Here is a 25,345-nt window from a genome sequence, read left to right as displayed (position 1 = left end):
CACTTCTTAAATGAAATAAAATAGAATTGGAGAGCATCCCATGAATAAGCAAGCATCTTAATTTATGTTTTTAATCATTTCTTGAGTCTGAGGTGTGGTAATCAAGAACAGTGTATAATGGATAGAGAGTTATAGGTTAAGCTACACTCTACTACTTTCAATCTCAGAAAACCTAAGCTATATAATCTATTTATTACCTGTATATCTTACAGAGCTAAAAGCTTGTAAACCTGGAAGGTCTTTACCCTAGCTCTTTGTACTTCAGAAGGAAACTGTAGAAAGATCCTCTTCCCAGAATGTGCTGATGCAATACTATGTAAATTAAAACTATTGAGTATGTCTTCTTTGAGTTCTTCCTGAAGAGACACTGCAATAGTCATGTTCTCTAAATAATTTACCAAACAACCAGGCCATAGGGACTATAGGTGATCCTTATCTAATGATAATTGGAACCAGAAACTTAATTGTTAAGCAACATGGTCATGGGTTTGTTTGTTTTTTAAATCATATGACCATGCCGCTTAGTAATGACAGTTCCAGCAGTCCCAATTGTTGTCATTAAAGCAAGGATCTCAATGTGACCACAATCTCCCACTTGCTGCAACTTCCCCATTGACTTTGCTTATAAGAAGCCAGCAGGGGAGATCATAAATGCTGTGATGGCCTTAAGTGTGAGGTCCAGTTGTACCTCTCACTCATTGAATGCCATCATAAATTCAAGCAATTGTTGAATGAATGGTCATTAACTGAGAACCACCTGTAATTTTTCTTCTCCTGCCACTCACTCTCTATATCTACCAGCATCCATACCATATAATGGTGCTAGGTTCTGAGCAGCAGCATGCAAAATCTTCTGGTTACTGACTGCCAGCAAGAGCCAATGAGGTTTAACCCAATTCATGCCTGTTACACTCTTATTATTAACCTCCATTTATTTAACTTTTCAATTTTTATTGCTGTAGCTGGTTCTTTTAATTTTTTAGATTGACACAGTACAAATCTCAGTTTTATAGCAGTCTGATGGCCTTTACTTCTCCATATTTTAGCTTTATAGCTTTATAGTCCTTAACATCTTTCAGGCACAGGCTGTTTTTATGTTATAGTTGTTCATTTCATTGCCTTTTTTTTACTTTCTGTTGGTCAAATATTGAAATAAAGATATATTGCAAATGGTACTGGATGAGAAGGATCTACTTTCCCCACTTCTCCCCTTTGTTTTGCCCCAATTGATTAGAAAGTAAAAGATCCTTGAAACAACATGTATGACAAGATTGAAGAATATAATCATTTAGATTATCGCATATGGGCCTCCATCACCATCCCTGAAGCTTTTGAAGTCTTTTAAGAAAAAGTATGCTACCAAAACCTGGCATTATTGTCAGTTCCCTCCCTTCCATCCAGGACAAAGCATATAAGTGTTGCCCGAGCAGGGTCCACAAGATTGTCTGGGACACTACACATCCTCTTCATGACCTGTTTTCCTTGTTACCTTCTGGGAGGAGGAGGCTTCGTGGTATCCAAAGCAGAACATCCAGAGTCAGTCACTGCTTTGTTCCATACAGTATTAACCTTGCGAACTCTAAAGCTTCCTCCTTCCCTTATGTATTCAAGATGGACAGTGGTTAATATTTATATGTTAATATATATAGGTGTAGGTTTATACATATGTTTTATATATAGCATGTTTAAATGTGTATTGTGTATGTTTACACTTAGAAAGCAAACAACTACATTTGGTTTTTAATGTGTGCCATTGTGCCCACAGTAAAAAATGACAATAAAGGTGTTTCTCAATCTCTCTCTCCCTCTCTCTCTCTCTCTCTCTCCTCTCTCCTCTCTCCCCTCTCCCCTCTCTCTCTCATCTTTAAAAAATATAAAACAAATAGCCATCTCTAAAAGGTTATTAATATGCTTATATTGAGGCGATCAAATTCTGTAAAGGGTGAATTTATGCTTTTGTCACTGCATAACCCCCATTTTTTTTTGCAATGTTCAAAGGCTAAAAATTTTCTTTGAAAACTGTTTACCTCCTGCTGTATTCCTGCTCCCTTAGCTCTTATGTATAAAGCACGAAAGACCAGGACCATGTTCCAATTACACTGATTTATCATTTCTCATGCTTATACACAGGAATATACACAACTAACAGTTAGCACTATTTTGGTGCTAGATAAGGGTCAATGGACTCAAAAGCGTTTGGACCTAGTCCATTTGTGGCTATGCAGTGATTCTAGGCTCATTCCTTCTTTGACTCTGCCTCCAGGTTCTGCCACTCATCCTCCTATATCTGCCAAGTATTATTAATAATATTATCAGTGCCCCAGTGATTATCTGTTTCTGAGGTATTGCTGAAAGGTCTGCTTTCATTCTCCTTTTAAGATTTTTGATCCGGAAGAATTAAGTTGGCACTTTTTGTCTCTTAATTTCCTGCTATGTTTCCAAAAGAAACATCCTAAGAATTAGTGATGGGGATCATCCTGGTTCATGGACTCTTACTTGTGCTGAGTTGGTTCACTAATTATACTGAAGAGCAATTTTCATTTGTAGTTTTAATGTGATTGAACGATGCCACTTCTACCTTTTCTCTTGAGAAGACTTATTTTCCATCCCGATTGCTCCCATCAGATCTATTATCCTTATCTTTAATATATCCTTTGGGACATCTGGTAAATATGCTTAGTCTTTCCTGATATTCATATCAAGGTTGGCAAATTTGTTCATCACTTAATCTCACATAACAAATAGACCATAAGCCAAACAGCTGTAATTGATTTGCTTATTTCATTAGCAAGTTTTATACCAGGAGATGCCAAAGTATCAGGTGTACATATAGTTATTGTAAAATGCTTACTCTTAGGAAGAATAGGGAAATAATTATCACTTGCTTCCCCCTCCACCTTTAATTATTGTATGCATGCCAAATGAAGTAGGGAGCAGGATTCTTGAACTGTACTCTTCAGATTGTGGTAACAAGTCTGAATTTTGAATGTTCCTTTAACAATAAATTAGTAATAGGCAGGGCTTTTTTTCTCATAGAACGCCCAGAACAGAGTTCTGGCACCTTTTTTGGATGGTACCTTGTAGGGTAGGCAAGGTGGGTTGTATGACATGTGTGAGTTCCGGCACCTTTTTCTTTTACAAAAAAAGCACTGGTAATAGGAGATAACAGCAATTGATATGTACACAGACATATACATCTCCCTGTTTCATACATATATAATCTATGAATTTATCTTACACAGGTAGATTTTATATGGGGAAGCATTTGAAATTAGTTCATGTATGTTATGTAATTATTTATTTCCCTCCTTTATTATTTTGATAAATAACTCAAAACAGTGAACATACCTAATATTTTTCCTTCTCTTAATTTTCCCCCACAACAACAACCTTGTGAGGTGGGTTGGGCTGAGAAAGAGTGACTGGCTCAAACTCGACCAACCCACTTTCACGTCTAAGCAGGAGTAGAGCTCAAACACTCCTGGTTTCTAGCCTGGTGCTTTAACCACTACACCAAACCGTCTCTCTCTGAACACCTATATATAATTATACCTAGAATATGGGCACATATCAATACCCAGTTTGCAAGAGAAAGAATTATACAATTTTATGTAGAAATTTATGTAAAATGATTTTAACAAAGACCATCAAACAAAATGATCAGCTAAGGCAATATTTGCAGCCCAGTTCTCTCCAGAGTTGTTGGACTATAATCTCCATCACTCCCACAGGCATGCCCATTTTGGACAAAGCATTTTTCTCTGCAAAAGGAAGTAAGCTTGAAATAAATATTCTCAAAGTAACTCCCTAAGATTGGGTGGAATGATTTCAGTTTAAACCTATCAATCCACATGGGGTCAAATTTCAGGGTGAATACAAAATAGTGTAGCAGAACTGCTCTAAAGAACACTAACTGTGTAGCACGCACTCCCCCCACCCTCTCCAAGCCACGGAATGACAATGCCTTGATACCACATATGCACACCACATTTTCAGAGGGCAAAAAGAGAAAAGTTAGATTTCTATTATTGTGAGCATCTCTGTTTTCATCTCAGCATAGTCAACCACTGCCCACAGGACCCATATTTGTCTTCTAGATTTATTTCCTTCTACACCTAATTATTTCTCTCCTTCTCTGATGTTCCCATTGTCCATCCTATAGTCTGATAAACATTTCCCTTTCTTCTTTCTGAATCTTGTGTCAATGTCTTTGTCACATTGTGTTTGTTAGTGGGGTATCTGGAATTTCCTACAAACTTTTTAGACAATATATTTCTTTATTCTTGGACCTGGATTGTCTTTATAATTTTGTTGTTGTTGTTAGCTGTGAAGTTGTGTCCGACCCATTGTGATCCTCAGGACAATGTTCCTCCAGGCCTTCCTGTCCTCTACCATCTTCTGGAGTCCATTTAAAGCTCATGTCTACTGCTTCAGTGACTCCATCCAGCCACCTCATTCTCTGTCGTCCCATTCTTCTCTTGCCCTCAATCTTTCCCAGCATTAGGCTCTTCTCCAGTGGCAGTGAGTCCTTCCTTCTCATTAGGTGGCCAAAGTATTTGAGTTTTAGCTTCAGGATCTGGCCTTCTAAAGAGCAGTCAGGGTTGATCTCCTCTAGAACTGACTGGTTTGATCACCTTGTAGTCCAAGGGACTCGCAGGAGTCTTCTCCAGCACCATAGTTCAAAGGCCTCAATTCTTTGGCGCTCAGCCTTTATTAAGGTCCAATTTTCACAGCCATACTTTGCAACTGGGAAGACCATAGCCTTGACTATACGCACTTTTGTTGACAGGGTGATGTCTCTGCTTTTTAGTGTGCTGTCTAGATTTGCCATGGCTTTCCTCCCGAGGAGCAAGCGTCTTTTAATTTCTTGGCTACAGTCCCCATCTGCAGTGATCTTGGAGCCCAGGAAAATAAAATCTGTCACTACCTCCATTTCTTCCCCATCTATTTGCCAGGAATTGAGAGGGCCAGATGCCATGATCTTGGTTTTCTTAATGTTAAGTTTCTTAATGTTAAGATAATTTAGCTAACAATATAAGGCAGAGTTCCAGTTTAAATACTGCTGCTGGGCCTTTTGATTGTAGCATAAAAATAATGCCACTCCTATTTCTTCCTGAAGTGAAAAACTTGGAGACTTTGTGCTGCAGCCAGAATCTTTAAATAGAGACTTCAAAAGTAGTTTGCCATTGCCTGCTCCTTAGGGATGAGGGAGAGTAACTGGTCCAAGGTCACCCAGCTGGCTTTGTGTTTGAGATAGTAGAACTCACGGTCTCCTAATTTCTAGCTCAATGCGTTAACCACTACACCAAACAGGCTTTCTTATTTCACTTCCCTTTATATATTTTTGTTGGTGGATAGTAAAAGTTTCTTCTTCTTCTAGTGAGGCTAATGGGCTGGACTGATTCAGGGTGAAGCAGGCGGTCCTGTAGGTGGTATTCAGGTACCAACAAAAGGACTTTATAAGTCAAGATCAGAACTTTAAATCTGCAACCAGAAGCTAATTAATAGCCACTGCAGGAACCACACTATAAATGTAATAGGTTCCCAACAATAGGAACTAGTTAGCGCACAGGCACTAACTGCAGCTTTCAAGTCATTTTTAAAGGCAGTTTACATAAAGGGCATTGCAGAAGAGTAAATTGAGTGGTAATATAAGTATCTGTTATTGTAGTAAAAGCCTCCTGCTCCAGGTAAGGCTGCAGCTGGTGCACCAGCTGAAGTTGGACAACTGCTGGTCTAGTTAGAGTTTTTGCCAGCTGAACCAGCAACAGTTGTTGACTCCAAACCCAAACTTGAACACAACTATAGAACCAAGTTTGTTAACCTGAGGTTTAGAAAAAATATTTTTCTATAAATAAAGTTCATCTCTCGACTTGTACAACTTATTTATAGTTTGTCATAATAAGAGAATAGTATCATTTGGAACAATAGCTCTATCCTGTCACTACAGGAAGTTATTTTATCCAATGACCTCCATTATGCCATTTATGTCCACCCTAATCTGCATTAGTCTAATGCAGAAGTACTCCTTCCTTTCTTCCCCGAGTGATTTTTTTTCTTGCCTTAGAGTGGTAGGCTTGAAATTATTATGCAGGAAATTATGTACAACAGTATTACAATATTATCCCTTTTGACACGAGCAACACTATGCAGAGTGCCATATAGGAGTGAGAAATACTAAGCAAAAGAAAATAAAACTATAATTTAACTTCTCACCTTTTTTTACTTTTCCAACAATCTAACCCTGGCTTTTTCAGTCTACCATGTTCTTCTCAACTCACTTCCCATTTTTGTCCTAGGATTTGATCCTCATTCTTGATAGATGCCCAAACCACACTAGCATAACTTATTTTGTGCTGGATACCCACTTTTGTCTTCTATCCATATATTTTCAGTGCTTATACATTCTTGATTCAAATACTTCTAACTTTATCATATACATGTCTTTAATAACACATTTCTGCTGCATTCAAATTTTATCTTGGGTACCCAGCTCTCATTTTCATATAACAAAGCGGCAGAAACAAGTTCTTGTGTGTAGGACTTTTGCTTCTTTTGACTAATGTTTGTTTATTCCTAATAATGTATTATTGTGTATCTATCAACATTTTTATGTGAAGCTTGAGTTCCTTAATATTTAGTAAATTAATTTTTATATCCCTACTTTGCTGCATGACACAATCTGCATTTCCCAAATTTTACTAATATCTGCCTCATTTATTTTTTTCAGTTAGAATTCTGCCAAACATCCTCCCAGGCACACATACAGGTGAAACTCAAAAAATTAGAATATTGTGCAAAAGTTCATTTATTTCAGTAATGCAACTTAAAAGGGGAAACTAATATATGAGATAGACTCATTACATGCAAAGCAAGATAGTTCAAGCCATGATTTGTCATAATTGTGATGATTATGGCTTACAGTTCATGAAAACCCCAAATCCACAATCTCAGAAAATTAGAATATTACATGCAATCAATAAAACAAGGTGTGTACATAGAACAATATCGGACCTCTGAAAAGTATAAGCATGCATATGTACTCAGTACTTGCCTTGGGTCCCTTTTGCAACAATTACTTCCTCAATGCAGCGTGGCATGGAAGCTATCAGCCTGTGGCACTGCTGAGGTGTTATGGAAGACCAGGATGCTTCAATAGTGGCCTTCAGCTCTTCTGCATTGTTCAGTCTCATGTCTCTTATCTTTCTCTTGGCAATGCCCCATAGATTCTCTATGGGGTTCAGGTCAGGTGAGTTTGCTGGCCAATCAAGCACAGTAATCCCACGGTCACTGAACCAGGTTTTGGTGCTTTGGGCAGTGTGGGCAGGTGCCAAGTCCTGCTGGAAAATGAAGTCAGCATCCCCATAAAGCTCGTCTGCAGAAGGAAGCATGAAGTGCTCCAAAATCTCCTGGTAGACGTCTGCGTTGACCCAGGACTTAATGAAGCACAGTGGACCAACACCAGCAGATGACATGGCTCCCCAAATCAACACAGACTGTGGAAACTTCACACCGGACTTCAAGCATCTTGCAGTGTGTGGCTCTCCATTCTTCCTCCAGACTCTGGGTCCTTGGTTTCCAAATGAGATGCAAAAGTTGCTCTCATCAGAAAAGAGGACTTTGGACCACTGAGCAAACAGACCAGATCTGTTTTTCTTTAGCCCAGGTAAGACACTTCTGACGTTGTTTGTTGTTCAGGAGCGGCTTGACAAGAGGAATATGACATTTGAAGCCCATGTCCAGGATCCGTCTGTGTGTGGTGGCTCTTAATGCACTGACTCCAGCCTCAGTCCACTCCTTGTGAAAGTCCCCAACACTTTTGAATGGCCTTTTCCTGACAATCCTCTCCAGGCTGTGGTCATCCCTGCTGCTTGTGCACCTCTTTCTTCCACACTTTCCCCTTCCACATAACTTTCTATTAATGTGCTTTGATACAGCACTTTGGGAACATCCAACTTCTTTTACAATTATCTTTTGAGGCTTTCCCTCCTTATGGAGGGTGTCAGTGATGGTTTTCTGCACAATTGTCAGGTCAGCAGTCTTCCCCATGATTGTGATTCCTACTGAACCAGACTGAGAGACCATTTAAAGGCTCAGGAACCCTTTGCAGTTGTTATGGCTTAATTAGCTGATTAGAGTGGGACACTTTGAGCCTAGAATATTGCACCTTTTCACAATATTCTAATTTTCTGAGATTGTGGATTTGGGGTTTTCATGAGCTCTATGTCATAATCATCACAATTATGACAAATCACAGCTTGAACTATCTTGCTTTGCATGTAATGAGTCTATCTCATATATTACTTTCCCCTTTTAAGTTGCATTACTGAAATAAATGAACTTTTGCACAATATTCTAATTTTTTGAGTTTCACCTGTACTAGACTGTGATTTTGCTTTCTTTGGTTTTGCTTTTATTCTTATTAACTTTCTCATTATATAAGGAAACAGTGATATTTCAATCATCAGTCTTCACACATGCATTGAAAAAAAAATGCAGACACTCTACAACAGGGTTGTCAAACTGGCAGCCCGCAGGCTGGATGCGTCACGTGCAGGCCATGCCCACCCCAGCAAAAAACATTGTGATACATCACGATATGTCGCATGACGTGATCAAATTTGACACCTGTGCTTAACAAGCAAGCCATACCCACATTATATTATTTTACAGTTACTCCAGCTACACAAGTAGTCTGACCTTTTATCAACAACACACCTGTATTTATTGCTTTTTAAACCAACATATGGATAGTCTTTGTTTAGTGACCACATTTAGCACTGACAACTCATTTGTTAAATGAAACAATCACTAAGTGAATCTATTTCTGTGTTTATAATTTTACTTGATCTTTTCTTTGCTTTACAGATCTGCAAAGGTAATAATGCAAAGATGGTTGCAAAATTACTTTTTTCATCCCGTTTGTAATTGCAAATGATCACTAAGAGAATTACTAAAAAAGGACTACCTGTTCTGTTGTTTATATCCTACCAGATACAGCAAGAATTATATTCATCATAATTACACAATGCTCAAAATATATGAAAGGAATAATATAGTACTAAATATCTGATCATATTCAATATGTATGTGCATAAGCATATAGGTTCTGGTTATTTCTGCATGTGCAAAATGTTTTCTGAATAATAGAACTGTAAAGTCTCTATATGTTCATACTAGCATTTTTAAGCCCTTCTGGGTACATTTTCATAGAAACCCTCATTAGCACTGCTCATTAGTGTGAAGAAGATCCTGCATAATTGTCCTTGTGCTTTTGTGTATTAAGTTTTAATGGATCAAAGTTTGGGCAAACTAGGGCAATTCCATTTTCAAAAGATCCAACTGGTTTTCTTGTCCATGGCATTTTGAAAGCCTATCTTTAGAACCAAGTGCTAAATAATTCTGAGATTCTTAAGTTGCTTCCTTTTGTACAGTGTTGTTTGTATTGTACAATTCTGTGCCGCAGTTGCGGAATTCATATGCTCCTGCTGCAGATTGACCTATTTATGCTTTAACTGTTAGCTGTGATTATATATATATATATATATATATATATATATATATATATATATATATATATATATATATGTGTGTGTGTGTGTGTGTGTGTGTGTGTGTGTGTGTGTGTGTGTGCGCGTGTGCAGGGGTAAGATACATGACCTTCCAAGAGAATTAGTTTAATATGCCTCTCAAAGGCTCTAACGGTGGTTGTGTCACAGCTTTAGGAAGTTAATCATTCCAGAGTGGTGATCCTCAGACTGAGTTTATTCAAGTGTATAAAAATTATTAAAGAGACATATCAGGATTCTTTTCACACTAGCCCCACCCATGCTTAGTATGAGAAATTCTTTGATTCTGGCTCTATAGTGTAGTGAATTGGGCTCTCAAATGATTTATCTCAGATTGGCAACCACATATAGTCCTAACATCAATATATGAAGAAAATGGATATATTGGGCCCAACAATATTGACCTTGTGAAATAAAATGTAGAAAAAAATTTGGGAGACAGAAGACAGTGGCCTTATAAAAGAAATTAGAATCCGAAGGAGGGGAGAAAGAAAAAGTGTGTCAGAAGGGACACTTCCTAGTTTTCAGGAGAGTAAAAGTAAGGGATGGAAAAAGATACTTTCACACTTGCAAAACTGTTAGCTCTTCAAGATAATCCAGAATAGAAGTAGGAAAAATGAATGCTAGTCCTACCTCTCTTGTAAGGTTATATTAACAGAATCTTGCAAGTATTTAAGTATATACATTTAAAGATGATTACCAATCATTTTTATGTTGTAGCAGTAGTCCAACATGGGTAAATCCATAACTACCTGGGCTGGCTGCTTGCTGAACTAATGAAGCTTATGAACTTCCAAGCTGATCTCTACGTAGAATACATTGCAGTAATCCAGAGGCAAATTGACAGGACATGAGTGATCTCTTATTGGAGAAATACTTGCAGCTGGATCACAAAATGTAATTGCACAAACACTCCTCTGGCCACAATCTCTGTTCGATAGGAGCCGCAGCTCCACATTGTTAAAGTTGAAATATTTTCAGAAACAATTGGCTTTCAAGTCCACACTGAGATTGTCAGAGCCTCACATCAGCCATGTATTAGGTCTGTGTTAAGTATATATGAGCTAGCAGGAGATCTCAGTTTTAATTCTTCGCTTTTCTACAAAAGACTAATACTTTGGAGAACTGATGTCTGTCAGGGTAGACTTCTGAACTAAGATAACAAATGATCTAAGTAGGAAACTGCTTTCTATTTTCCAATGATGCCACTATGGTTGTTCCCTTTCTTCTTCCCCCTCCCCTTCTGTTTTAATGTCTTTTTTTTAGTATTGGCATTTAGTAGTGGCAGCCTTTTAGATTCAAAGGGGAAAAGTTGCAACAAATCCTTAGGAGAGCACTCCCATAACAAGGGTCTGCAATTCTTTAAAACAGCAGTGTGTTTTCCTCAGATTACATAGTTCCATGTGATCCTGGGAAAGTATGCATTTAGTTTAAGGAGTTGCAACAGCTGCTGTATGAATATTACAAAGTACCTTTTCCCTTTAAAGACACAGGATTGCATAAACTATATTAAAGTTGGTTACACAGTCATCCAGATGTTTAGACTGGATTTGGCATTTTTACCCAGCAGTCTAGTCATTCCCAAAACCTGGGTTAGGCAGATGATGTTGTTTGATTGTGTTAAGGTATTATTGCATAATGTTCCAAGTAAAGCTACCTTTTTGAAATTGACTGATGGTGATTTTGTCAATGCTGATGCTTTTCAAGTGGTGCTCTAGTTGTTTTGGGATTGCATGCAAGGCTTCTAATACTATTGGCATTACCTTTACTCTCTTTTGCCACAGTCATTCTATTACTATTTCTAAGTCTTTGTATTTTGTGATTTATCTCCAGTTCTTTCTCTTCTCTTTTTTGCTGTCTCCAGGCACTGCCACATCCATTTATCCAGACTTTTTTTTTGTCCTTCTTATTGACAGTTGTTAAGTTTGTAGTGTTGTGTGGCAGGTTCCTGTCTGTTTGAATTCTAAAGTCCTAGAGCACTTTAGCATCTTCATTTTTTATTACTTACTTTGTGTTCTCACCAGTTCTTGCTTGCAAGTAAATGGTATTTCTTGCAGAAATTCCAATGCACCATTGCTGCTCTTTTGTCATGACATCATTTGTAGATAGCTACTGCAAGAAGCTTGCACAGACTAATTAAGTGGTCCACTAGTTAGGACTGCCTTCAGTTTCTTTGCACAGAAAGCATTTGCAGTCTGTTGCTGTGTTCTAACTTCAGTGCATCTTCTTAAGTGTCCTTCAAATATTTTTTCTTCTTTAACTGTTTGGTACACTTGCAGCATTCCATGCCCAACTATTTGTCTTGGTAAGTAGACTCTATCAACATTGCTGTGTGGATAAAGGGCATGATTCATTGTCATTGTTTTTCTGGTTTTCCTATTCAGGACTTTTAGTTCTGTTTAAGTCCAGTCCATTATTCCAGCTGCATATTCAATGACTGGAATTGCCCAGGTGTTAGTTGCCAGTGTATTCCTTCCATTTAGTTTGGACTTTTAGTTCTTTACTCACATAATGTATACACTTCTAAGCTTGGAAGTTGTCAGCTTGAAGGATATTGAGGGATTTGTAGTGATTTTCTCCCATCTAGACTGTTGATGTTATTTCCACAGGGCACCTTGATTCATTCAATTTTCAGTCTTTTTCCTCTGTTCATGCTAAGGGTGATGTGTTTGACCAATACAAATTCCATTGCAATATTTTGCTTTTATATATGGACAGTGTTAAGCATGGATTATATTTCATATGGTGTTTTTCCACATAGCTTCAGAGTCCATGAAAAGGAGGTACAGAAGCCTGGCAGATGTTTTTGATGTTTGATAACAATGACCTAAGCCGTTCAGGATTGTTGACAGAGGACTCTGCAATGACAAATAGTAGTGGTGATAATGAGTCTTCTGGAAAGATTCCTCTTTTGATATTAATCTCTCCCAGTTTACTACCATTAACCAGCAACTCTGTCTTCCATTGTGCCATTGAGCTTTGCACAAAGCTCCTGATGTTTCTACTAACTCCTGTTGTTTCTGGGCACTTGATTATCCAATCATATGACCAGAGTTGATACTCAACAAAGTGAATTCACAGCTACCAGTTATTTAGCCCATATTTGCCTTTGAGCTCTTCCCAAGAACCTAGGATGTTTTAAGGTCTTGTACTATATGTATGGATCCAAGCAGTGTGGCCTTTTGTAATTGACAATTGGAAATTTTGCCAATGCACAGATTGCAATGCACAGAATGTCCAATATTTTTTTAGTATGACACCAAGTGTGCCAGTAAACACTGGGACCACTACGTCTGATTTATGCCATAATCTTTCAATTTTGATTTTCAGATTTTCTGGTATTGTATCTCAATTAGTCATACTTTCTTCTGTTCAATCATATATACTTTTATCAGTCTGTATTTGGAAATCCCACCATATTTTAACCTACTCATTTTTCAATTATATATTCCTACCACTTTTTTTTATTACAGTTCTAGCACAGGATAATTTTTACAGATGTTAAGTGAATCATTTTGGAGGCTATGTTATGTCATTTGTAAACCAGTTTGCACAAACTAAACATATGATCTGTTTCTTCTGCTTCTTTTTACAATCTGTATTTTGAATCATTTGATTTTTTTTCCCCCCAGTTCTGGCTTTGATTGCATTAATTCAAATAGTTTGCTCTTGAGCCGCAAAACCAAGCTTTCATTTTCTTTGTTCCATTGTAAGCCATTGCCAGGTTTTATCTTTATCTATTTTGTCCTGGATCTTTTGTAGAAATTGACCATGTAATGCTTTTCCTTGTCAGCATTTTGTTCATGTTTTTATTTCATCATTTCAATATTCATGCTTCGTTTCCAATACATTCAGTAAGTCCAATTTTGCGTCAGTGCTTCTTCTTAGCTGACTTTGACATAAACATACAAGGCACGATTTCCTTCTTTTGACAGTTTGACTTGAAGTAAACCTCTGCTTCCATTTCTGTGGGGCAGGTATCAATATCACTACTGGGATGTAATGTCTAGTGAATAGCCATCAGCTTTCTTCTTTTTTGGTCCAAATTGTCCAGTTGAACTTGACTCTTGTATCAGCAGTGTGTCTTGTCACAGGAATAGTCCAGGCGCTGGTGACTTCAGTGGCATTTCCACCATTCTATTTTGTCTTTCTTATTTATTTCTAGAACTTTCTTCTTGTTAATTGTATTGTGGTTATACTGTAACACACAGTATAAATACAGCTAAGAGAAAAGCAAGTTACAAATGACACTTAAATATTTTACTGATGAAGTATATATTTAGGTTTAGAGCCATCCAACCATATCTGACCTGCCACTAACTTCTGAATGATTTTTTTTGAAGATCACTTGCAGGGTAGGATATCCTTTTCTACCACTGTAGCCAACTCTTTCAAGTGCATTCATAAGGCTTTTTGATTTAATTCAAGATACAAATATCCTGAACATGTGGCTTAGGAATATGGTGTAATATGTACATTAGGATGGTAAAAGAAAATCTACTATGAGAGAGTTTTGAAATGGAAACTTTGCAAAGCCATAGGTGATAGTATTGCAAAGTCTTGCCACCACTTTGTTTGCATAGCAAGCTAATTCAAGCATCAATTTACAAATGATATTTTCTACTTAGCTCATTTGTGGTCAAGTCACATGGATGAGCTAGCTGTGAGAATTATTCTTGCTGAAAAAAATGCAAATATTTATTGCCTTTGATTCAGCACTCAAGCATCCCTCAGAAATCTGTAAGAAAGATGAAGACGTGCAATCTTCAGTCCATGACTGATTGCTCATATATTTTATACCATCTTTCTTCAGTTCATCATTCAATCAGTCAAGCCAAAGTATTTCTTCCGAATAGCATAATATGCTATATTTTCCACTCTGTGCCATCTCAAAATAAGGACTTAATCAACTCTTTGTACTAGAGCTGTGACGTCAGATTTGCGAGACCTCATGCTGTTGATATGCTTTCACTATGAAGTAAGTTGAACTATAAATAAACTGTACGGTATCTCAGGAGACATTCTACTGACTCAACCAGTAACTGTAGATAATACTAGTTACAAAGATTTTTTTTTATGATTAGGAAAATTTCCATACAGCAAATGTTTACTGATGCTGATTTCTTTATCAAGGAAAGAAATACAAGTAGCCCTCAACTTACATCAGTTCATTTAATGAATATTCAGTTACAATAGCCCTGAAAAAAGTAACTCATGACCATTTTTCACACTTATGACTGCTGCAGCATCCCCATGGTCATGTGATCAAAATCCAGACACTTAGCAACCAACTCATATTTATGATGGTTGCAGTGTCCCGCGGTCATGTGGTTCTCACCTTTTGCTAATTTCTGATGTAAAATGTTGTAAAATGGGGCAAAGTTCACTTAACAAATGTCTCACTTTGCAACAGAGTTTTGGGGCTCAATTGTGGTCATAAGTCGAGGACTACCTGTAGAATCATCCCATATAAAGCCTGATCATCTAGTCTGGCTCTTTGCACTAAATTGGAATCCTTTGCAAGCAACATAGCTTATCTGTTTAGCTGATGTCCAAGTCAAAAGTGTCTAAAAGTATTTTGAAAATTGTTTCAAGCATTATTCACATAGGGCAGAATAAGCACTGAATTACTTTCTAGAAAATGAAGGGATTTCCCAAAATTATATCTGAATGAATTGGTTAGATGGACTGATGGAAAATAAAACGACCAGTGCTTTCTAGTCCTGATGGCTTTATATTACTTTTAATATTTGAGGCAATATGACTTTCGCTGGACAACCCAGCCAGAAAGATGCTTATGTTCTGCTTTGATGCTTCTGTATTTCATTATTGAATCAGAATATTATTAATAGAATAAGAAGAAAAACCCATCCTTTTTAAAAGTGATTAATGCATGTAAGTTTCATTTTTGTAAGCATAGGTGAGATTAAGGTACTGAAATAGCAAAGATAACTTGATGAGAAGGGGAACACAAATGCACTTTCTTGATACTTAACATAGAGAATTCTGAGGGATTTCTATAAGCAGACACAGTGTTCCAATTAAGCAATTAAAAGTTTGAACAACAGCAAAAACAGGAAACAGTGGCACCCAGCAGCTGTATAAGTACCCATGCAGAAAGAGTCAGCAGTTTTAAGCCAAACACAGTGGGTATCATCAGTTTTACAGTCCATATAATTTGTATTATTTAGAAAAGCTGTTGCAAATTTTAGCAGATTTTTGCAATTCTTGATTTAACATAGTAAGTATCTTTGAAAATTCTCCCTGAGCAAAATACATTTTAATAAATCAGGAATATCTATTTTTAACTACTGTTACTAATGAATTCTTCTGGAGTGTCAACTAGGGAGTAAATGTTTTTTTTTTACATAAGCTATTTGCAATGCACCTCTTTTCACTGTTACACTCTTGAAACTAAGACCTATGAATGGAGATCAGGAGAACTAGATTGTCTATTTGCTCTTGAGAAAAGAGGATGAATGTGAGATATAGTCTTCTTACCTAAAGTTATGTCACATTAAAGAGAGCCAGGCCCTATTTCTACCATCTTAGAGTGCAGAAGGAGAATTTTTAAGAAACAGGAAAGCAAATGCTAGTTAAATCTATGGGAAAATGGCCTAACTGTAAGAATACTTTGATAGCATACTACAGTAATTACCTAGCAAATTGATGGGCTCCCTTTCACTAACTATCTTCAAACAAAAGCTGGATAAACATTGGCTGTGAAGGCTTTAAATGGGATTCCTGCAGGAGTGTAATGACCTCAATGGCCTTTTCCAACTTTTTAATAAGGCTGCACTGAACATACTGATTTAGATCAAGACTATGTAGTCTGTGAACTCTGTGGTCATTTTGACAAAATTTGGCTACCAAATAATCAGTTTTCAAAACCACCATTTAAAAATAAATTATAAGTGGCAATGGAACCAAGTGTTCTGGTAAGTAAATAACCTCCATTCCCATCCATATAAGTCCCATCCCCTCGCACCTGATTTGTGGTTATTGTTTGAGTGCAGGGAAGAAGGGTTATGGTTATCAGTGGATAGTGGTTTGCATCCCAGAGGCCTCCCACTTCCATTACCACCTTAGCCTCACTAAATACAAAAAGAAGCTGGAAGAAAGTAGAATTGGCCCTTCAGGAACACTGTTGTCCAACCTTCTTTTAAATCATAAAGGTATTTGGAACAGCTACAACCTTCTAGTTGTCTTAAAGAAGTCTGGAAGTATCTATTTATACATTCAGAAATTTGATTGTGCTGGGTGAAACAGGAATAGATTGATAGGCCCTGCTTATTTCTTTATGCATCTTCATTTTCTTCTCTTTGATAGCTTAAAAAGAAAAAAAAGAGTAGTTTTTTTCTAGGATTTGGGCCTAGCTTGGCCACTGGCTGGTTCTCTTAAGGATGGGTATCAGTGTAGTCACATTGACTGCTAACCTGAACACTTATAGGCACCATAAAGAGTACTTTGCCACAGACAGGAGAGTATTGTTACCCATGGGCAGGGGGAACAGCGTAATATTAGTTTCCCAAATCAACCTACACATAAGAATTCTTAATGGAAAGTTCATTTATGGCATTGAGAAAGTTAAGGAATGAAAGCCTGATAAATATAGACACAAAAGTATACAGTTTATACTTTTGCAAATACTAATAGTCCTTGACTTAACTACCATAATTAAGCCTGGAATTTTGGTTGTTAAGTCATGATAGTCATAAATCCAGGTACTGATGTGACTGCACCAGATTTTATTACAGTTTTTTATGGTGGTCATTAAGTGAATCACATGCTTATAAAATCCTGAATGGATTTTTTTGTGTGTGTGCAAACTAGCAAAAAACATCACAGATCATGGTCCCCAGACTGTAGGCTGTTGCAGCCAATCGTAAATATGAGCCAGTTGGCAAATGTCTGAAATGTGATCATGTGACCATGAGGACATAACATCTGGATGAGTGGTAAAGCACCCTTTCCAAGACTGTTGTAACTGGTCCAAAGTTGAGGAGGTTCTTTGTTTTTTCTCTAATCCTGAAATGATTAGAGAAGGCTAAGATCATAGACAAACTCTTTTTACATAAAGAACTGGTGTGAATCTTTTTTTTTTAAAAAAAGTGATCCCATGAACATTTCAAAATAGCTACTTCATTTGGTCAAAATAATAATAATAATAATACCCTGAAGGTGCTAGGCAACTGATATTAGAACAAATTATTCTCGCATAAAATAGATTGCAGTCTTTCTACCAAAGTCTGCAATAGGCAAACCCCATCTTCTAAATTGCAGCAGTGTAACCCTAAAGGACTTCTTAAAAATAAGCTTAGAGAAAATTTGGTAAGTGATGTGTACATTGCAGATGTATTATGTTTTCATTTCAGAATAGAAATCGGGACAGATAATGGGAAGCAATGCTAAAGAAATTAGACATTTGAGCAGTGTTCATTCTCATTTTTCCCGTTTCTCTCCAAAATGCAATTTTTTTAATTGCAGAAGCATATCTTTGAGGAGGAGGAGAAATCTGGAAAAGCTTTCCTGCTATGCTGGGTTATTTATTTTTTTGTACTAGACCCTTTGAAATCTGGTAAAGTAACTGCTTTGTTGGATTGTCAAAAATCTATAAATAAATGTGGGCAGTGCAATTATTCTTCTGCTTCTCTTATGTTATTCTTTATCCTTTTCTTCTTTTTAACAGCATATCCTATTCGGTGCACGTGTCTGAGGATTACCCAGGTAAAGTGTGACTTTCTATGCTGCTGACAGTAAAAGACTTTTCATGTTCCATTACTGTGCCCTAGGATCACCTTCATGATAATCACATTTCATTAGCCACCTCATTTGCACCCTTTATTTTCTCTTTTTCAGCCTTCCTTTTTTTTTAAGTAGGGCGAGAATGTAAGAATTCAGTGCATCTGGGAAAGAATGTGGTTTGCCTGTTGTGTTTTTTTTTAAAAAAGCTTTTATATAAATAGCTGATGGGAATCAGGATTTTATATGTATATATAAAACCACACAGAGGCGAAAGGGGGAAGGTGGAAAACCAAACCCAAAAGATGTTTTTGGCTTTCAGCTTTTGCTGATGGTATAATGTGCTAACTGTAACTAAAGCATGTGGTCTTTGAAGAAAAGGGAATTTCTTGTCTTCATGGATTGTTAAAACTAAAACTGCCTTGTAATTTCTTAGTCGTTTTCTTGCCTTTCAAAAGAGGCATCTGTTTTTCTGCCTTCTATCTCAGAGTGATCCCTTAACCCCCATTTGCTTTTGTTTTTGAGATTCCTTCCTTGCCGGAGATGGTAAAACATGCTCTTCCTTGCAACACTTTTTGTTGTTGTTGTTGTTGGAGACGTTTCCCTCACTCTGTCCCATGTTTTCTGGGCTGAAATAGCTCAGTGGGAGAAATTTCCTTGAAATAATTTTCCTTGAGATTGAATGGGTGAATGGGTTATCCAGGGGAGTCTAGGACAACTCCCCACAGCCAACTCGTCATGGGACAATTGATCACAGCCAACTCCCCATGGTACAACTTGGCGTGTGACAGAAGTTACATACTATTGAAGAAATGATGGAAGTAAAGAAAGGATGCAAAAGAAGGGATGAAATGTGAATGACAGAAACTAACATAATTTAGTTATTTTTAAAGAATTAAACAATCCTATTCTGTCTCCAAGGAAAAATAAAGGACTTAATGTAGTTGAGGACTTAACCTGGGCTTCGGTAAAAAAAACACAAGAACATCAGATTCTTCCCATCAGAATATTATTCAAAGTCTTTTTGGAGAGAGAGGGGGGGGAGAGAAATGTATGTAGCAATTTCCATCTAATTGAATGAGAATGGGTGGGGAAACAATGCAGGAGAATTGTTCTGCCCAGCACTATCTGAAGGTTCATGGGCCAAAGGCTTGACATCAAGAAAGGAAGCCTTTGCATGTCAAGTCTTTTGTGCAGATCCCTCCCTCCATGGATACATATGTGTTTGTGTTATTGTCACTAGGATATTAGCCCTAAATATATCAGTTTCATCATAATCAGCTCTCTCTTCCATACTGATTGGAAAACACCTCTAAAGTTAGAGGAGATAGGCCCACCTGGAGATAGGATAATTGTAACCAGTAATTAAATATAGCCATCCCTGGTTTCGTTTCTACTTTTACCATAAAAATTTCAAAATACAAGAAAGCATTTCTAATACTGCATGGAACCTAGAATCTCCTCTTAAAAATGTGGCCTAGTTCTACTAGATGAAAATCAACAACAGGATCTAATTTATAGGCTGCTGTAATTGCTAATGGTTATTGTGTTGCGCTGCTTTTCTTTTTCTTTTCAATCTTCTTACTGAAAGAGGAAACTATAAACCCTTCAAAGTCCTTCTGTATTAGAGCAGCATATACACACCAGCAAAACAACTTCATATCCAAACAAACAAGCACATAACTTGGCGAGTATATGGGAATTTTTCTACATGAAAAATCTGTAATTACAATCTTTGGTTCATAAAAATCATGAGATCAGAGAAGGTGGTGGGCATTATGAACACAGTATATAGTATACATTGACTTGCTGCCAGATGACTGAAATATTTATTTTTCATCCTTCCTCCCTTTAGGAAAGAGAAAGTTCAGATTGTTTAAGTAGTTTACCAAATTGTTGAAGTGATGATTAAATAACAGTGGGACTAACAGGTTATTGTGTTTGGTTTTCTTTTGATGGGTACAGGAAAAAGTATAGTTAAATAGAGATTAAATGTCAGATATTATGGCACCAAGAACAGATCTGTGGTAATGTGAGCCTTCCTACATACAACATCCTCTGCCAAATGATTCTCCTGTTCAATCTAGTCCCTCAATAAATATTTAGTCAAAAGCTAACTGATCGTATTAAACAGGTCAATAGATGAATAATTCTTCCCAAAATGACATCTTTACTAGAGTAGGGGTACTGATTTATCAAGAATAGGCTTTAGAAAACATGTGAAACAGAGAAAGATGAGGTATTTAGAGTTATCCCAAGTATCCCAAATCAGCTGAAAATTATACCTAGGAAGAATAAATGAGTGAACAACAAGCAAATGCATTAAATTAATAGGCACCAAATTTGGATTTTCTTAATGCTGCAGATGGGCAAATGATAACCAATAATTTTGTGATGGACAGCTCTATAAATCATTCAAATAAGCATACAGCTAAAATAACCATACCCTCAGAGCACATACCATCTATATCAGGGGTGTCAAACTGCTGGCCTGTGGGCCGGAGCATCACGGAGAAACCGTGCCCATCCCATTTTCGGCAATGGAAAAAAGTTCTGATACGTCGTGCGACGTCATGTGACATCACGAGTTTGACATGCCTGATCTATATCATTATCACTGCAAGTAAAAATAGGGGGACACACATGTGTTTCTATACATGTATGTAAAATGCACATGTGTTGTATATTGTCCTGTGAATATAGTCAGGGTAGATTGCAAAATGATGGTGCTCTCTGCCTCTGCTAAAAACTGAGGCACAGTGATTCCATATCACTGTTTGATGAGAGTGAGTTCTGCAGAATGGTGGTCACTTTGCTTTACCCCCATTGAAGGGATTTCTGGCAAAGCTTGCATGGAAATGGCCTTTCAGTCATTTCCTTTCAGTCTTCCAACACACTGCAGGCATATTCTAGAATTCTTATTGCATCTCTTGCCTGAATATATGCTTGATAAAGAAGCCAATGTTCAAAACAAAATTTAAAAAGCTTTCCAATACACAGTGCAAGGATTCAATACAATATACAACACAATGAATCCTTTAGGAGACATTATAGTTTAAGGAGTATGTTCCAATGAGTAACAGCATGAAGTAATGGCTAGCCAATGAATAGTCTGTGTGAGCTTACTGAATTACAAAGAAGAGTTCAGTACTTCTCAAATTTGAGAACTTTAAGATGTGTGTACTTCAATTCCCAGAATTCCCCAGCCAGCATTCTGAGAATTGAAGTACACCCATATTAAAAGTTGCCAAGTTTGAGACACTGAGCTATAACAAAGCCTACTCAGCTTTCTACCTCCCACAATGTAGCCCTGATTGATTGGTCCCTGGTTGGGGTGGAAGTGGATACAACTTTCTTCTTTAACAACCAGGTTCAAATGACTAATAATGGCCACTTGCCCACCACTGGTCATGACCTCATGGAGATGAGATAAAGTTAAAAAAGGTAATCAGCATCTATCTATCTATCTATCTATCTATCTATCTATCTATCTATCTATCTATCTATCTATCTATCTATCCAGCCTGCTGAAGGGTTAAGCAAATTAATGGTTGCCAACTGAAAGAGAAATAGGCTAGGAAAAAGCATGTTCAGGTTTCTAAATGGGACTGAAAATCAATGAGCAGTTAAAAAAATAGTTTAAGGCCTTGACTAAATGGGTTATGGATTACAGCCTAGACCCATAAAACAGACTATTGAGTACATTTTTATCATTAATTCATCAGAGGCAAGGCAACACTTGCCCTTTTGACTCTGGCTTATTAATGCTGTGCCTCGGTCTGGTCTCCATGAAACCTGTGAATATTGATATTTTTTTGTTGCTTGCATTTTGCATCTTGTCACTCCAAGATTTAGAGGCTTCTGTGTAAGTTAAATATAGTGTTTTCTTTGTCTTATTGCAGATAACACCTATGTGTCCAGCTCAGATAATGATGAAGATGTACTAGTTACAACAGAGCCAATTCCAGTAATTTTCCACCGAATTTCCACAGGTGATATCTTATATCATCTAATTTATTACACTGGGCAGAATGTGGCATGTTTCTCCTACACCTGGCCTACACCCGACTTTACCAGCAGACGTTTCTAAAGCCAAGGAAATTATGTTCAATATTTCTTAAGGCCAATCAAGGCAGAAGAGATAACACCTAATGCCACAGTAAAAATGAATTGTTAAACTACAAAACTATCAACAATCTTTTATTTCCCTTGCATATCAGCTCTCAGTCAATGCTAAGAGACCTCAGAGTTGTAATCTTAATAGATCTGGAGGACACCAGCCTGGGGAAAGCATGTTAACTATTCTTTGTGCCCATTGTTTTGTATGATTTACAAAAAGACTAAATTTATGTATTCCTATGCTGTAGCAAGGCACATGCTAGCTATTGGCAGAGGTGGCTTAGAAAAAGTTTAAGAATAAATAGAAGAACTGGAAACAGTGAGTTATTACTCCCCCCTAGATAGGGCTCGCAACTTGAAAGTCCTCCTAGATTCACAGCTTTCTTTAGAAGACCATATAGCAAATGTGACTAGGGGGGCCTTCGCCCAGGTTCGCCTGGTGCGCCAGTTGCGGCCCTATCTAGACCAGGAGGCCTTGTGCATGGTCACTCATGCGCTCGTGATCTCTCGTTTGGACTACTGCAACGCTCTCTACATGGGGCTGCCCATGAGGACCACTCGGAGGCTCCAACTGGTACAGAATGCAGCCGCGAGAGTTGTGTTGGGAGTTTCCTGATATTCCCATGTTACACCCTTGCTCCGTGAGCTGCATTGGCTCCCAGTTGTCTTCCATGTGAGATTCAAGGTGCTGGTAATGACCTACAAAGCCCTTCATGGCATGGGTCCAGAATACCTCAGGGAGCACCTGCGGCCGGCATCAACTTCCCTCCGCCCAGTGCGCTCCCACAGAGAGGGCCTCCTCAGGGTGCCACCAGTCAAAGAATGTTGACTGGTGGCCCCCAGGGGGAGGGCATTCTCTGTGGGCGCACCGGATTTATGGAACCATCTTTCGGTTGAGCTCCGGATGGCACCCAACCTTCGCTCCTTCCGGTGCAATCTAAAGACCTACCTGTTTGAACAAGCCGGCCTGGCCTGATGGGTGATGGGTTTGGGTTTTATTGCTTTTTATGTATTTTAACTTATTGTTATAGTTTTTGGGCATCTTGTTTAATCTCTTTTAATTTTTGTATTCTTGTCTTTTTACATGTATTGCCCTGTTCACCGCCCTGAGTCCTTCGGGAGAAGGGCGGTATACAAATAAAATTATTATTATTATTATTATTATTATTATTATTATTATTATTATTATTATTATTATTATTATTATTATTATTATCTCACATTCTGCTAAATTCTTAGAACATTTTATGATCTGCATGGAATGGACTACCTGAAAAGATGACTAATATATTGATGGCTAAAATCACTTATCTTAAATTTTTACAGGCAACGACATTAAGTATGTTACCAAACATGGTTGGATTGAGGATGGAAATGTGGGCTAATTTTTCATCCTCAATCTGACCATGTTTGGTAACATATTTAATGATGTAGCCTGTAAAAATTTAAAATATGTAACTTTAGCCATCAAAATATTAGTGATCTATCTACTTTGCCAGGATGTAGGCATAGCTTTTCACTTTTTTTCTTTTCTAAGGTTGCCTAACTTAGCACTTAGGTTTTTTTGTTGTTGTTGTTGGGGTGTTGTTTTTGTTGTTCCCCCCTTCCCTTTTAAAGTACCACTGTTATTTGGTAATTTCCAAGGGGTGGCTCTATGGGCTGTAATCAGAGGCAGCAGCAATATGCAGTAGAAGCAGAGACCTCAGAGGCTCTGAAGGTTTCCCCAGAGACTATAGCTGGACACTCTTTTTGTCTTTTCACATCTTCCTTTTAGCTTGTGGAGGAATGAGGGGTCAAGAAGAGGCACATCATACCCAAGCTGAAAAGTCCAGATGATTATTATATGAGCTAGAGTTGTTTTTTCCTTCTTCTGCTGCTAAGAACCTGGACTTTTTCTGAGGAAGGTGGATGGGTGCAGAAGCTCAAACTGGAGTGGGAAAGAAGGAGAGGAGGGGGACACCTTCATAGGATGTAGGACTGCCGCAGTGGGGAAAACAAATGATGGCATGATTCTCCTCATTTTCTCTGCCCTCAACTAAGCCATACTTATGTCCCTGCCTCCTCCCTCCAAAAATATAGCAAATTTAATAATGTAAGTCACTAAAACATAAAAACTTGACTGGATTGTTGAGGAGTACCTTTTTTGGTTATCCATATATAAGCATATATTTAGACTTGATCTTCCTCTTTCAAGTTAATGGCTTCAGAGAAATGCAGCATGCTTATAATAGAGCAGTGCTTTGATCACTTACTTACAGATGCTAAATGATGCTAGGTAAAGGTTCCCCCGCACATGCGTGCTAGTCGTTTCCAACTCTAGGGGCTCATCTCCATTTCAAAGCCGAAGAGCCAGAGCTTGTCTGAGGACTTCTCCCTGGTCATGTGGCTGGCATGACTAGACGCCAAAGGCACACGGAACGCTGTTACCTTCCCACTGTAGTGGTCCCTATTTTTCTACTTGCATTTTTACGTGCTTTCGAACTGCTAGGTTGGCAGAAGCTGGGACGAGTAACAGGCGCTCACTCTGTTACGCGGCACTCGGGATTCGACCTGCCAAACTGCCGACCTTCTGATCGACAAGCTCAGCGTTCTAACCAACTTATTTCAGACAACTCAGTCTATCCCCAGTAAACATAGACTGTGCTCTTTATACATACAAGCTTATTTATTTTATTTGGACTTCTTATCAAGGATAATCTAGCATTATGCTAGAAAACAAGAGTTGATGAGTTCAAGACCAGCTTTGGCATGAAAGCCAGCTGGGTGACTTTACGTCATTCACTTTGTCTCAGCCCAGCTCATCTTACAAGGTTATTGTGGGGAAAATAGGAGGAGGAAGGTGTGTTCAATATGTTCTCTGCCTTGAGATATTTGTAAAAATAATGGGATACAAGTAAATAAATAACCAGTATTTT

General features: G+C 37.8%; 1 protein-coding gene across 2 annotated transcripts in view; it reads left to right on the top strand.

Annotated features, from left to right (window-relative positions):
- Positions 1 to 25,345, top strand: part of PARP8 (poly(ADP-ribose) polymerase family member 8) — a 189,829-nt gene that overhangs the window by 73,498 nt on the left and 90,986 nt on the right. For both annotated transcript variants that reach the window (XM_083355535.1, XM_083355534.1), the window contains exons 3-4: positions 18,259 to 18,296; positions 22,214 to 22,303. In XM_083355535.1, the coding sequence (XP_083211661.1) occupies positions 18,259 to 18,296; positions 22,214 to 22,303 (128 nt within the window). The remainder of the gene's footprint in view (positions 1 to 18,258; positions 18,297 to 22,213; positions 22,304 to 25,345) is intronic.

This window comes from Vipera ursinii, assembly GCF_947247035.1.
Source record: "Vipera ursinii genome assembly, chromosome: 2".
Lineage (NCBI taxonomy): Eukaryota > Metazoa > Chordata > Lepidosauria > Squamata > Viperidae > Vipera > Vipera ursinii.
This window is presented reverse-complemented; position numbering and strand designations above follow the sequence as displayed.